The 12355-nt window shown below is 36.4% G+C and overlaps 1 protein-coding gene across 1 annotated transcript; it reads right to left on the bottom strand.

The window, feature by feature from the left end:
* Positions 1-311: 311 nt before the first annotated feature.
* On the bottom strand, positions 312-2841 carry LOC114165274. The gene is made up of 9 exons (XM_028049930.1): positions 2761-2841; positions 2314-2581; positions 2130-2226; positions 1571-1703; positions 1333-1487; positions 1110-1230; positions 844-1023; positions 682-759; positions 312-608 (listed from the first exon to the last, which is right to left on the bottom strand). Exons 1-9 carry the CDS (start codon positions 2839-2841, stop codon positions 312-314), a joined length of 1410 nt encoding a protein of 469 aa, XP_027905731.1.
* Between the last annotated feature and the right edge of the window lie 9514 nt (positions 2842-12355).

Genomic DNA, 12355 nt, shown 5'->3' with positions numbered 1-12355 from the left:
ACAAAATACAAATAGAAATACAATACAATTCCTTTGATGTAGCTAGCATGATTAAGGTGTTGATAATAGAAAATAATATCAACACAGTTTCACTCTGCTAGCAAATTGTGAATGCACAAATAAAAAGTCAATCATGTTCAGCAATAAGTAATATAATTGATAAATAAATAAAGAGAAACTTCACGTCAATGTTTTGGAAATGATAACTTAAGAACAACAAAACATATTGGTCATGAGTATCAGCAAATGTTTTCCAAAAAATAAAACATAACCAAGATAAAAACACAAATAAAGTCTAGTACAAATTTCATTCACTTTTCAATCTTGATTTTCTTCTTCAACATCTTCACTGGGATCTTCTTGTTTTCTTGAGGCGCAGATCGATTCTGCCTTTTAATTGCCGGGACACGTGCTTTGGTAGCCAAATCAAAGCTAAGATTATCCAGATGAGATGATTCTTTATGGGTTAAGTCATCATTTTCAACATCAATTAAAGGTTGATTGACAAAAGCTTCCTCTGTAGAAACAGGGCTTGATTCTATAGTGTTCAAATGATCACTTACAGGCTCAACATCATTTGATTCTTCAGTGAATTTGAGCAGCAAATCCTTAAAAGAAACTTGAAAAAGTTAGCATATAAAAACATTTACAAAAATAAGTATAGTTGTAATATTAACATACCTCTGCAATGGTATCAGGTGCAATCTCATTTGTAATCTGCTTAAGTTTACTTTCTTCTTCATTTGCAGAGTATACATCCTAACAAATATAGTAAAGTCAATAAATAGTAAAAATAAAACTACATATATGAAAAAATATAAACAGAAATAAATCAGATCTTACCAAAGACTTAAGTTCAACATCAGTAAAGCTTTCAATGATTTTTTCATCCATGCAGACTTTTTTAACTCTAAATGATTGCTCAAATTTGCTATTATAATCATTCTTGCACTCAACTTTGAACAGATAGGTCTTATCAATGAGGACTTCAAACTCTTTAGGCAAGTTACCAGCAGCAGTGTTCTATAAAAAGAAGTAGAAATGCAAATGATTGAAATGAATGAAAAATAATTTCATCATGATTTATTTCAATATATAGGATACTTAACCTTGTCTTGTAAGTCAAGAATATCAGAGCATGATTTCTTCAACATTGCACTTGCATCACGATCAAATACAACAAAAGTTGTAGAATCAGTAGCATCAATTACACGAAGTCTAAGTTTAAACCTAAGCAAAGATAAATACAACATTAGTGATTTATACAAATATGTCTATCAGTAAAATTAAAAAAATTACAGAGAAAATAATTATCAAGATTAATAATATTACCTAGGTGTAACCTTAATGACATGTTTGTTACATTTCTCACAAAAAAACATTTTGGAGTCAGGATAAACAGCTTTGTTGCAGATACATGCTGTGTACCACCAATCATCATGATCTAGAACATGTGTGATAGTAGCCTTCACTACAAAAGTACTTTCCTGGAACATAAATAATGCAACAATATAAAGCAGAGTATTCAAAGTAAACAATTTAAATGAAAGAGAGAAGAAAATAATTTAACCTGTTCAAAATCTTTGAGACCTTCAATTGAGCATCTAGGATGCAGCTTAATGAAATCTTCTTCTAAGCTAATTTTTGAAGACTGACCAAGTTGGGTAAGAGGTTGAGAAGGAGATTCAGTACTATCCAACATCCTACACAAAAAAAAGGCAAATTAAACGAAAAAAAAATAAAATAAAATAAATGCAAAATGTACTTACATTTTCTTCAACTTGGTAGCATCTTCACCATCACAGTTAAAAATTATCCTCGTACAGTTCATACAGTTTTGAATAGAAACTTTATCTATAAAATATATAAAGATGTCAAACAATTTTTAAAAAAGTTACTCCATTTGTAAAAATATGTCAAAAAGTTAGTTACCTTGGAAGATCTTCACTTTGCAATAATGTAAAGCAATGACAACATATTGATCCTCTCCAGACGCAAGAAATGCATTTAACATATCAACATATTGACCAAATAAAGTACACTCCAGTCGATAACTATTGCATGATGTAAAATTTCGTTAGATAAGAATAATGTTAAACATAAAGTGCAAAGAACAACAATTATCTTACCCATCAGATTGAATAAGGATGACATTCATCTTGGTCTTCTTACCACCTTTCTCTAACTCTCTCTCTGTTCCAACACCAGTCAACATTCCAATGACATCTAAAAATATTTCATAAAACAATGAAAAAATTAAGAATGAATCAAAATTTTAACGCAAAAAGAAGAAAAAAAAATTAATATACTTACTAACTAAGTAATCTGTGTCAAAACCAGGTGCTTGGATGGTTGAAAAAGGGGTGTATGCAGTACTAATATTGGGAACTAAGGTAGATTCTACCAAATTGACCTTCGTTCCAAATTGGAAGTTGATCTTATAGGCATGATTTGTAGTTCTATAAGAACCACCATTACATGAAACACTAAAAGACTGAATGCAGTAAACCTTATCCTCTTTGATTTCAGATTGGAATTTGTATATCAGTGTGCGTCTAACAGACGCATGGATTAGGACACCCTGCAAAAAAAGTTTCATATGAAACATTATAATATAACATGGTAACTAAAAAAATTAAGAAAACTAAAAAAATGACGAACGTTTATAGTATGGTATAGTACCTCTTTGTCTTGAAGAACAATCTCCATAGAAAATGGAGATTTTCCTTTTGTGTAATCTTCTACAAATCATAACCTTACCACTCTTGCAACAATATTCCAGCTTTCCTTCTCCGGGTTCAGTTCTTGTAATGACTGGGTTTGTTTTTGCAAAGCAGACATGGTGTAAAGAAAACAGAAAATTAGGCAATAGTGAAGAAAGGATGTTGTGGATAGATGTATTTGTATAGAACATCAAAACATAACAATAGTCTGATGTATTTGTAGACATAAAAAATGAAAAGGAAAACCGTACGCATGCTGTGGTGTTGGTTACACAAATTCAGTAAAAATTGGGATAAGCAACTGTCAAACATATAAAGGGGACAAAAGAAAGAAAAACAACTTTTATGAAATGCATACTATGGTTCATTCAAAGCAAAACCATACGCATACTCTGCTTTTGGTTTCCCAAAAAGAGTAAAATGTGGGAAAAGCAAATGGTCAAACATATGAAGAAAAGAGAAAAAAACAAAAGCTCTTTTTCACACGGCTCAATGTTGTGGAATCACTAGTGCAGAATTGGATTTTTACCTCGCCTTATAGGCCTCGGTTGGTCAGGAACCGAAGCCTATAATGGCGCGGTGGCAATTTTGCAATTATTGGCAACTTTTATGCCTCGGTTCCCCTACAACCCGAAGCCAAAACCAGTTATAGGCCTCGGTTGTAAAAAACCCGAAGCCAAAAGCCCTGTTAGGCCTCGGTTAAGAAGGCCCGAAGCCAAAAAAGATGCCCAAAATTTCAAAAATGCCATTCTCGTTTTGACTTATAGGCCTCGGTTGTCCGAATAGCCGGTGCCAAAAGTGGTTTTAGGCCTCGGGTGGTGGAGACCCGAGGCCAAAAGGGGTTATATGCCTCGGTTCTAAATTGAACCGAGACCGTAGTGTTTAATTAGGGCTCAAAACTGCAGCCCCTTTCTTCCTCGCGCGCGCCGCAGCTCCTCCATTTCTCTCCTCCATTTCTCTCCTTCCGCTTCACATCTCTTCTCTCTTCCACTCACTCTCGCAAAGTGAATCCTCACTCTCTAGCTCCTCTCCTTTTTCTTTTTCTTCTTCCCCGCGCTCTCCATTTCACTCTACAACTCCATTTCTCTCTTCTCTCTCCCTGCAACCTACACCTCCAGGGGCTCAAACGTTGGCAGATCTGGGCACGTTGGCGGATCTGGGCACGTTGGCAGATCTTCCTCGTTTCCTCACCTGCGCGAGACGGGACGCTTCTTCTTCCTCGTCGCTGCCGACAACACCAACCTCCATGTTTGCTTCACCGTGCCATCCCGCGACTGTCTTGCCTTCACCATCGAGGGAATCCCGACACCACTGCTGCGAACAGGGCCACTTCACTGCAAAGAACTGGGCCACTTCACTACCAGCACTATCAGCGACGCGAAAGAGAGGAAAAAATGCTCGAAGGATGTTGCAGCGGCTGCTAGTGAGCAAAAAATGTTTGGATAATGCGGGGACTGTCAGAGAGCAAAAGGGTTCAGAGGGCACAATGGCTGAGGAAGAAAAAAATTGCTTAGAAAAAAATTGCTTAAAGGGTTCTGATCATTTAATTTTTCTTTGCAATTCATTACTTAAATAAGTAGCTTGAAGATTGCAGAATTCGAATTAGGTTGTTTGGGTGTGTCCATGCCGCTGGTGTTTAGGGAATATGTATCTGCACATTCATTACTTAAATAATTATTTTCTCTGTTTCTGATTTGAATGTGTGATTGGGAAATATGTTGCTGTGTGCGGACAGTGATGATAAAAATGCAGTGCAATTTAAAAAAATTGTTCCCTATGGCCTCAGTTCTTACCATAACCGAGGCCAAATGCGCTGTCAATTTTGTGAATCTATGGCTTCGGTTAACACCCGAGGCCAAAAGTCATCTCCTTTTTACCTCACCCCAATATGCCTCGGTTCTAAAACCGAGGCAAAATAACAAAAACAACCGGGGCCAAAAGCCCTTACTGCACTGGTGAATAAAAGGAAAATATGGCAGACAGCAAAAGCAAATTAAATGCTGAAGGACATTTAAAAGGAAATAAAGATATTGTTTGAAGGTTTCAAGAAAAACGAAAGAAGACAAACAAAATTATGAAGAGATGACAAAGCTGAAAAAGGAAAGAAGTAACATGATGTAGTCATGTAGCTGCATTGAAGATAAAGGAAAGAAAAGACCTGATGTTAATTAACTGAGGACTCCAACATAAAATATGGGTAAACCTACATAAAAAAAATTATCATAAGCTTAGAAATAAATTATAAGGTTAGAAATCATATGCATAAAAAACATTACTTCCTCTGCATTGAATTCTTACAGTGAATGAGAAAACAGGTCCACCTTGCGTTGCAATGAATAAAACTGAGTAATTCATTTTAAAAAGATCAAGAAAAAAAAATCAAGATTAATATTAAAAAGTATTTATGAACAACATCAACAACCAACAAATGAACAACCACTGATAATCAAACATGAAGAGAATAAATTGAGATGAGTTGCAATGACTTCCAAATTCAGAATAAACTCATGACTGTCATTTGGAGACATCCTGTATATCAATCTTCAAAACCTACAAAATAGGTAATCCTTTAAATCTGAATAGAAAGTGAAGGGAAAATCAATACCTGGTGGAAGAAAACCTAAAAAATATGAAATCAGCCTGTAAAAACAAAAAAATTAGCATCGAAAAATAAAACACAAAAAACACAAAAAGATAAAAATAAACCCTAAAAAAATAAGCCAAAAATGATCGGAGATGATCGGAGAAACCATAAAAAATGTGAAATCAACCAAGAACTGATACGAAAAAACAGGATCAGAGATGATAGAAAAAACAGAAAGAGTAAAGGGTGAGTGCAAAACGAAAAATAGGTAATCCTGTAAATCTGAATAGAAAGTGAAGGGAAAATCAATACCTGGTGGAAGAAAACCTAAAAAATATGAAATCAGCCTGTAAAAACAAAAAAATTAGCATCGAAAAATAAAACACAAAAACACAAAAAGATAAAAATAAACCCTAAAAAAATAAGCCAAAAATGATCGGAGATGATCGGAGAAACCATAAAAAATGTGAAATCAACCAAGAACTGATACGAAAAAAAAAGGATCAGAGATGATAGAAAAAACAGAAAGAGTAAAGGGTGAGTGCAAAACGAAAAACTAATCGGGAAAAACCTAATAAAACAACAAAAACAAAACGAAAACATGATCGAAGATGATAGAAAAAACATAAAGAGTAAACGGTGAAGGCAAAAGCTAAAACTCATCGGATAAAACCTAAAGAAACCATAGATACAAAACGAAAAAATGATCAGAGATGAGAGAAAAAACATAAAGAGTAAACGTTGAAGGCAAAATCTAAAAGTCATCGGATAAAACCTAAAGAAACCATAAATACAAAACGAAAAAATGATCGGAGATGAGAGAAAAAAAAATGAAGAGGAAAAGGTGAAGGCAAAACCACAAAATGATCGGAAAAAGTAGCGTGACGGCAGAGAGAGACAGTGAGAGAAGAGTGTTGACGGCAAAGAGTGAGAGAAGAGTTGTTAGGGTTACAGCAGAGGGAGAGAGTGAGAGAAGAATGCTGACGGTAGAGAGTGAGAGAAGAGTTGTTAGGGTTAGGGTAGAGAGAGAAGGTGAGAGAAGAGTGTTTCGGGAAGAGAGTGAGAGAAGAGTGAAGTGTGAAGGAATTAGGGTTTAGAAGATGAGTGACACGTGTCGTCGCCAGACTGTGCCACTTGTCAACCAAAGATAATGTTACAATATGCTATTTTGGGATAATTTTGTGTGTTTTGCTTTTTGTGGTTCATTTAAAAAGTTTCCTTTTGTGTTACCTTGAATTGTATTATTAATAGATTTAAACCTTTACTATTATAAAGATAGAGTTAAAAATATTTTTTTTCATTTAAGTGAAATTTGAAATTAGTTTCTCCTCAAAACTTTTAATATTCTTTATCTCATTCATTTTTAGAATATTTGTTAAGTTCTTTTTATCAAATTATTTCGTCAAATTTTTCGAATAGAGACTAATTTCAAATTTTATTGAAATTTTAGAATAAAAATATATTTGACTCATATAAATCACCAATAAATTTTAAATAATAATTAATTATATATTGTTGATATAATAAAACAATCATTTTAATGCAACAATTCTAAATATGTTTTAATTTTGATTTAAATTTTATTAATGGTTAATAATTAAGATAATTAAATAGGTGTTTAAACTTTTTAATAACCGTAAGATTAATTTTATACAGACAACCGTAAATTAAAAATAAATAAATTTAAAAGAAATTAATAGAATTAAAATTTTGATTTTATTAAATCGTAAATAGTATATGATAGTTATTGAAGCAAAAGTTATATAGTATGCATATATGTTAATTTAAATATTTATTAGATAATTTTTTATAAAAATTGAAGGTTAAAGGAAAAAAAAATTAATATATATATATATATATATATATATATATATAGTTTAAAAATCATTAATTTTTAACTTAATATGTTTCGATAATTATTCTTTTATCTTAAAGAAATTGTGGTATTAAATTATAAAACTTCTGAAGTGTTGAATAAATATTGATTTTATCTTTTAATTTATTGGATCATGCATGAATATATTAATATGTTATTTTTTGTTTGTAGTCGATTGAAAAGTATGATTATGCAGCCATACATCTCTTATTTATTAGTCAATTAAATTCATTTTAGAAGAGTTTCATAAGTTTTAATTGGACATAAACTTTTAATATTCAGTCAATTCAACCCTTCTTCTCTACCTATAAGGGTTTCATAAGTTTTAATTGGACATAATTTTTAATACTCAACCAATTCAACCCCTCTTCTTGGCTTAGAAAGAACTTTTAAACCTACAAGCTCAACTTAGACCCTGTCAACTCGGCTCATTTCGGATTCAGGTCAACATGACTCAATTGAATTCTGGGCCCATTGGCTCAAACTTAGTTTGAACTAAATTAATTCAACTTGGACTTGGATCTCAAACCTAGATTGACTCCCCCTAACCTTACATGAGCTCGACTTGTTAAATTGAAATACTTTAACCAAATAAGAAAATTAAAATTTATTAAATTTGAATTATTTTATCCAAACAAAATGTTTAAAAAGTAAAACAATTTAAAATATGTCTAATTCAAATTCAATATATTTGAATATGTTACCAATTATAAATTTCTCTATCCAAAGAAAACCAAAACAAGTGTAAGTAAGGTTGATCATTGGTCGAATTCAAATCCAACCTGACTAAAAAAATTTAACTTGATTTTGCTTTAGAATTTTTGAAAAATATAATAAATTAAAGGGGTAAATATGTTTGTAGTCTTAAAACTTTAACATAAAATTAGAATTCGTCATTGTCCCAAACTTTGTTACAAATTTGGTCTTTAAATTTTAAAAATTAATGGATATAGTTCTTTTAACCCAATTTCATTAAATTTTGTTGCCGTGTCTTTCAAATTGATGTTTGAGTTGTTTACAATAGTATATTCTAGATCAAATGTTTTAATTTGATTTTGCTTTAGATTTTTTGAAAAATATAATAAATTAAAGGGGTAAATATGTTTGTAGTCTTTAAACTTTAACATAAAATTAGAATTCGTCATTGTCCCAAACTTTGTTACAAATTTGGTCTTTAAATTTTAAAAATTAATGAAGATAGTTCTTTTAATCCAATTTCATTAAATGTTTTTGCCGTGTCTTTCAGACTAATGTTTGAGTTGTTTACAATAGTATATTCTAGATCAAATGTTTTAATTTGATTTTGCTTTAGAATTTTTGAAAAATATAATAAATTAAAGGGGTAAATATGTTTGTAGTCTTTAAACTTTAATATAAAATTAGAATTCGTCATTGTCCTAAACTTTGTTACAAATTTGGTCTTTAAACTTTAAAAATTAATAGATATAGTTCTTTTAACCCAATTTCGTTATATTTTGTTGTCGTATCTTTCAGACTGATGTTTGAGTTGTTTATAATAGTATATTCTAGATCAAATGTAAGCATAGAATGCAATTTAACATCCTTCAGTTAAAAAGACTATATCAATTTATTTTTAAAATTTGGGACTAAAGTGGATCAAAGTTTAGAACATAGATAAACTTCAATTGTGCTTGCAAATTTAAACAATAAAAAATAATTAACCCTAAATTAAAAATAATATAAATAATAGAATAAAACTAATTAAAATATATAAATATTAGTTGAGTAATCTAATTAAATTTTGAATATAAATTATACTTAAATAAGATAAATATTTGTTTTGAATTTCAGATTTCTGAAAATTAATTCTCTCTTGACCAAAAGTGTTTTTTGTAAGGCCCCTTTATATTTTCTGCCCTAGAGATTAGTGGGCTGCCCCTGTAAGTGGGCCTAAGGCCGGCCCAACGTATAAAGTCCCTAAGTCTGCCCTAATTTCACACTCACTCCACTATTGCAGAACTCCGCAGCCGTCACCTTCTCCTTCCGCACTAGAGCTCTGCTAGGGTTCCAACGTTCTTCAGATTTACGTTTAGTTTGGCCATTGTTCTGCTCACGTAAGTACCCTTAACCCTTATCGCCTCTGTTTCGTTTAGCTTTCACAGTAACAGTGGAGACCCTTTTATAACTCGTTTTAACCACTGTTCCAGTTGCGAATCGGGTTCTTGAGCTGCTGTGCTCCTTAGTTCTGTGTCGAAAGACCAGTACGGACCCATTTCCAGGTACGGGAAGTTAGGGTTCTAGCTTCGAGTCTTTTCTTTTGAGCTGTTTATGCATTGTGTGTTAATGGTACGGTTGGATCTGTCGTTTGGATGTATAAGAGTGCTTTGCATGTGTTGTTTGGTGAAGAACTTGGCTGTTACAGTGAAGAACAGTGGCGAGACCTGTAAATCTCGCCCAAGCGAGTCAATCTCGCCTAGGCGAGATGAAACAGGGAGGCCTCTGCACGAAAAGTCGCCCAGGCGACTCGCTCAACTTTTGAGCGAGCAGGCAACTCGCCCAGGCGAGAGGGATCTCGCTTAAGCGAGATCCCGCGTTGCTCATACCCCCATTTTTGTACTCTCGCCTAGGCGAGGGGAAGGCTCGCCTGAGCGAGCATGTCTCGCCTGAGCGAGGCCCCTCAGCCTGAGCGAGATTCTGGGCGAGACAGTGCTGCATTTTGGTTGTTTAATGTTTTCCGAGTGACCCATGTTGGTTGAGTTTGATTGTGTGATGATGGATATGTATATAATGGAGTATGAAATATATGTTTGGCATGATTCATGAATTGTGGATGAATGAGTTGGTATGAGACTTAGCATGTGAAATGAATGGGTGGTTTGAAATTAAAGGAACATGGCGTTGTTATGAGATGAGACCCTAGACTCATTGGGGTGGTAATGACCAGAGGTATGGATTTGAGAGGCGATGGATATGAGGGCTTAATTTCAAGGGTTGATATGGAATAAAAAAATATAATTTAATTTTCTCTTATTGCTGATTTATGAATGTTGGTCCGTGTCAGCGTATAAATTCCTTGGGGTCTCTAGGTGAGACCTCCGGGGTCGCGCTTCAGTGGTCGGGACGTAATTCCATGGCCCCTGCTAGTGGGTGTTCATGGTGGTGCCCCATCTGTATAACTAGGTAAGGATTCAAGGTAAGGTTGTATCCTGATGCTCCGAGGAGCCAGTTAGTCTCACTTAGAGCAGACTGACTCTTGTGGTGGGAGTAGCAGGAGGCCTGAAACTCATTTAGGGCTAACCTTGTGGTGGGAGAGATTTTGATTCATCGTAATACTGGTAACACATGGCTCAGGATCGAGCAGCTCAGGGTCGAGCAGGGGTATCCACCACAAGTGCAAGCATCCGCTGAATCCGACCGAGTTATACGTATCCGGATGAGTCGAGTTGAGTCGTAGTGTATTGAATGAAGAGTCATATCATGTTTGGTTGCTATGTGGATGAGATGATGAATATATATATATTTGATTGCATGTTGAATATGTTGATTGGCTCTAGCTTACCCGTTTTGTTGCATGGTTGTGTTGTATGTGGCTGTTCTTTCTTGCGATGATCATCAACTTGGTTGATGGGAGCAGATGGGCGAGGTTCTCATGGTCAACAGGCGAATGGGGATTCCGCTGCTTAGCCATCTGGGCTGGAGTTTTCCTTGTGTTTTATTTAGGGCTACGGCCCATGTATCCCTTTCTGTATTTTCTACGCTACGCTCTATGTTGTATTCGTATTCAGCTTCCCTTTTGGCATCGTGGTGTGCCCGAGTTTTGTCGGGGTAGTGTTACGGACCCCAAGTCTACGCTGCTATACTTTATCGCGTGACGTTTCCTTTAATTTCGTTTAATAATCAAATGGGACGTTACATTTATGGTATCAGAGCGGTCATTCCTTAGGTCTGTGGACTTGGATGTCCGCTTAGCTTTCTCTGTGTCTTCTGAGTGTTCTTAGTTGATTTTTGTCTTTGTCAAGCCTAACCAAGTGATTTTCTATGTGCCAGTGGACTATGGCACCTCCTCGTAGGACTTCGCAATCATCCCAGGGAGACGCACCGGATATCGCCAGAGCCATAGAGGCGATGGTAGCAGCTATGACGCAGCAGAGTGCTACGATGATGCAGCAGCATGAGGCATCTATGCAGCGGCAGGCGGCGTCGCTAGAGCAGCAGCAGGCAGTGATGCAGCAGATGGAGGCTGCGAGGATAGCTGCCGAGGATGCTCATCGGCAGCATATGGAGGCCCTCCGCCAGTTGGAGGAGAACAGGGCGGCTGCCCCTGTATTTGGTCCTGAACCACGACCTGCAGTTAGGGAGTGGAGCCTGGAGGACTTTCTGAAACACCACCCGGCGAAGTTTGACGGGAAGACTAGTCCTGACGCCGCAGACCAATGGCTGAAGGACCTGGAGCGCATCTATGATGCGAAGATGTGCCCTGCAGAGAACAGGTTGGCGTTCTTTGTGTACATGCTCACGGGAGAGGCGGAGCATTGGTGGAGCAGCACCAGATCCATCCTGGAGGAGAGGGATGAGCCCGTGTCATGGGAGATTTTTAGGGAGAGATTCCTATCGGAGTACTTTCCTGACAGTATCCGGTACGCCAAGGAGGTGGAATTCCTCCAGTTGACCCAGGGAGGGAAGACAGTGGCAGAGTATGCTGAGAGGTTCAAACACCTCAGCTGTTTCTACACCCTGCCGCTCGATGAGGAGTGGCGATGCAGGAAGTTTGAGAATGGGCTCCGCGGTGACATTCGCTTGATGGTGGCTCCTTTGTCCATCAAGGACTTTGCTGCTCTGGTAGAGAAGGCCAGAGTGATGGAGAAGATGAAGCGCGAGGTGGAAGGTCAGCGCCCACAGCAGCCACAGCCGCCTCAGAGGATCGGTGGACCATCTAGGTCCAGGCCCAGACATGAGGAGAGGAGGAGACCGTATGATAGACCACACCATCAGTCTCAGGGGTCTAGGGGTCTTCCTCCTCAGCAGGGTCGAGTGCAGTGTTACTCATGTGGAGGACCCCACCCGAGGCACGCCTGTCCACGTAGGGAGGGTTACCGTAGATGCAACAACTGTGGCAAGGAAGGCCACTTTGGGAGAGATTGCCCCAAGCTTGCTAGGGCAGCGGCACGCTCTCCAGTTCAGGCACCCCAGCAGCATCAGGGGAGAGACTGA

This window comes from Vigna unguiculata, chromosome 10, assembly GCF_004118075.2.
Source record: "Vigna unguiculata cultivar IT97K-499-35 chromosome 10, ASM411807v1, whole genome shotgun sequence".
NCBI lineage: Eukaryota > Viridiplantae > Streptophyta > Magnoliopsida > Fabales > Fabaceae > Vigna > Vigna unguiculata.
This window is presented reverse-complemented; position numbering and strand designations above follow the sequence as displayed.

Excerpts from the sequence above, each read along its gene's own strand:
- LOC114165274 (XM_028049930.1), bottom strand. The coding sequence starts at position 2,841 with ATGTCTGCTTTGCAAAAACAAACCCAGTCATTACAAGAACTGAACCCG. Across the intron at positions 2,227-2,313 it reads TGACACAGATTACTTAGTTA|ATGTCATTGGAATGTTGACT; the intron begins GTAAGTATATTA and ends AAATATTTTTAG. Across the intron at positions 1,488-1,570 it reads GTCTCAAAGATTTTGAACAG|GAAAGTACTTTTGTAGTGAA; the intron begins GTTAAATTATTT and ends TTTATGTTCCAG.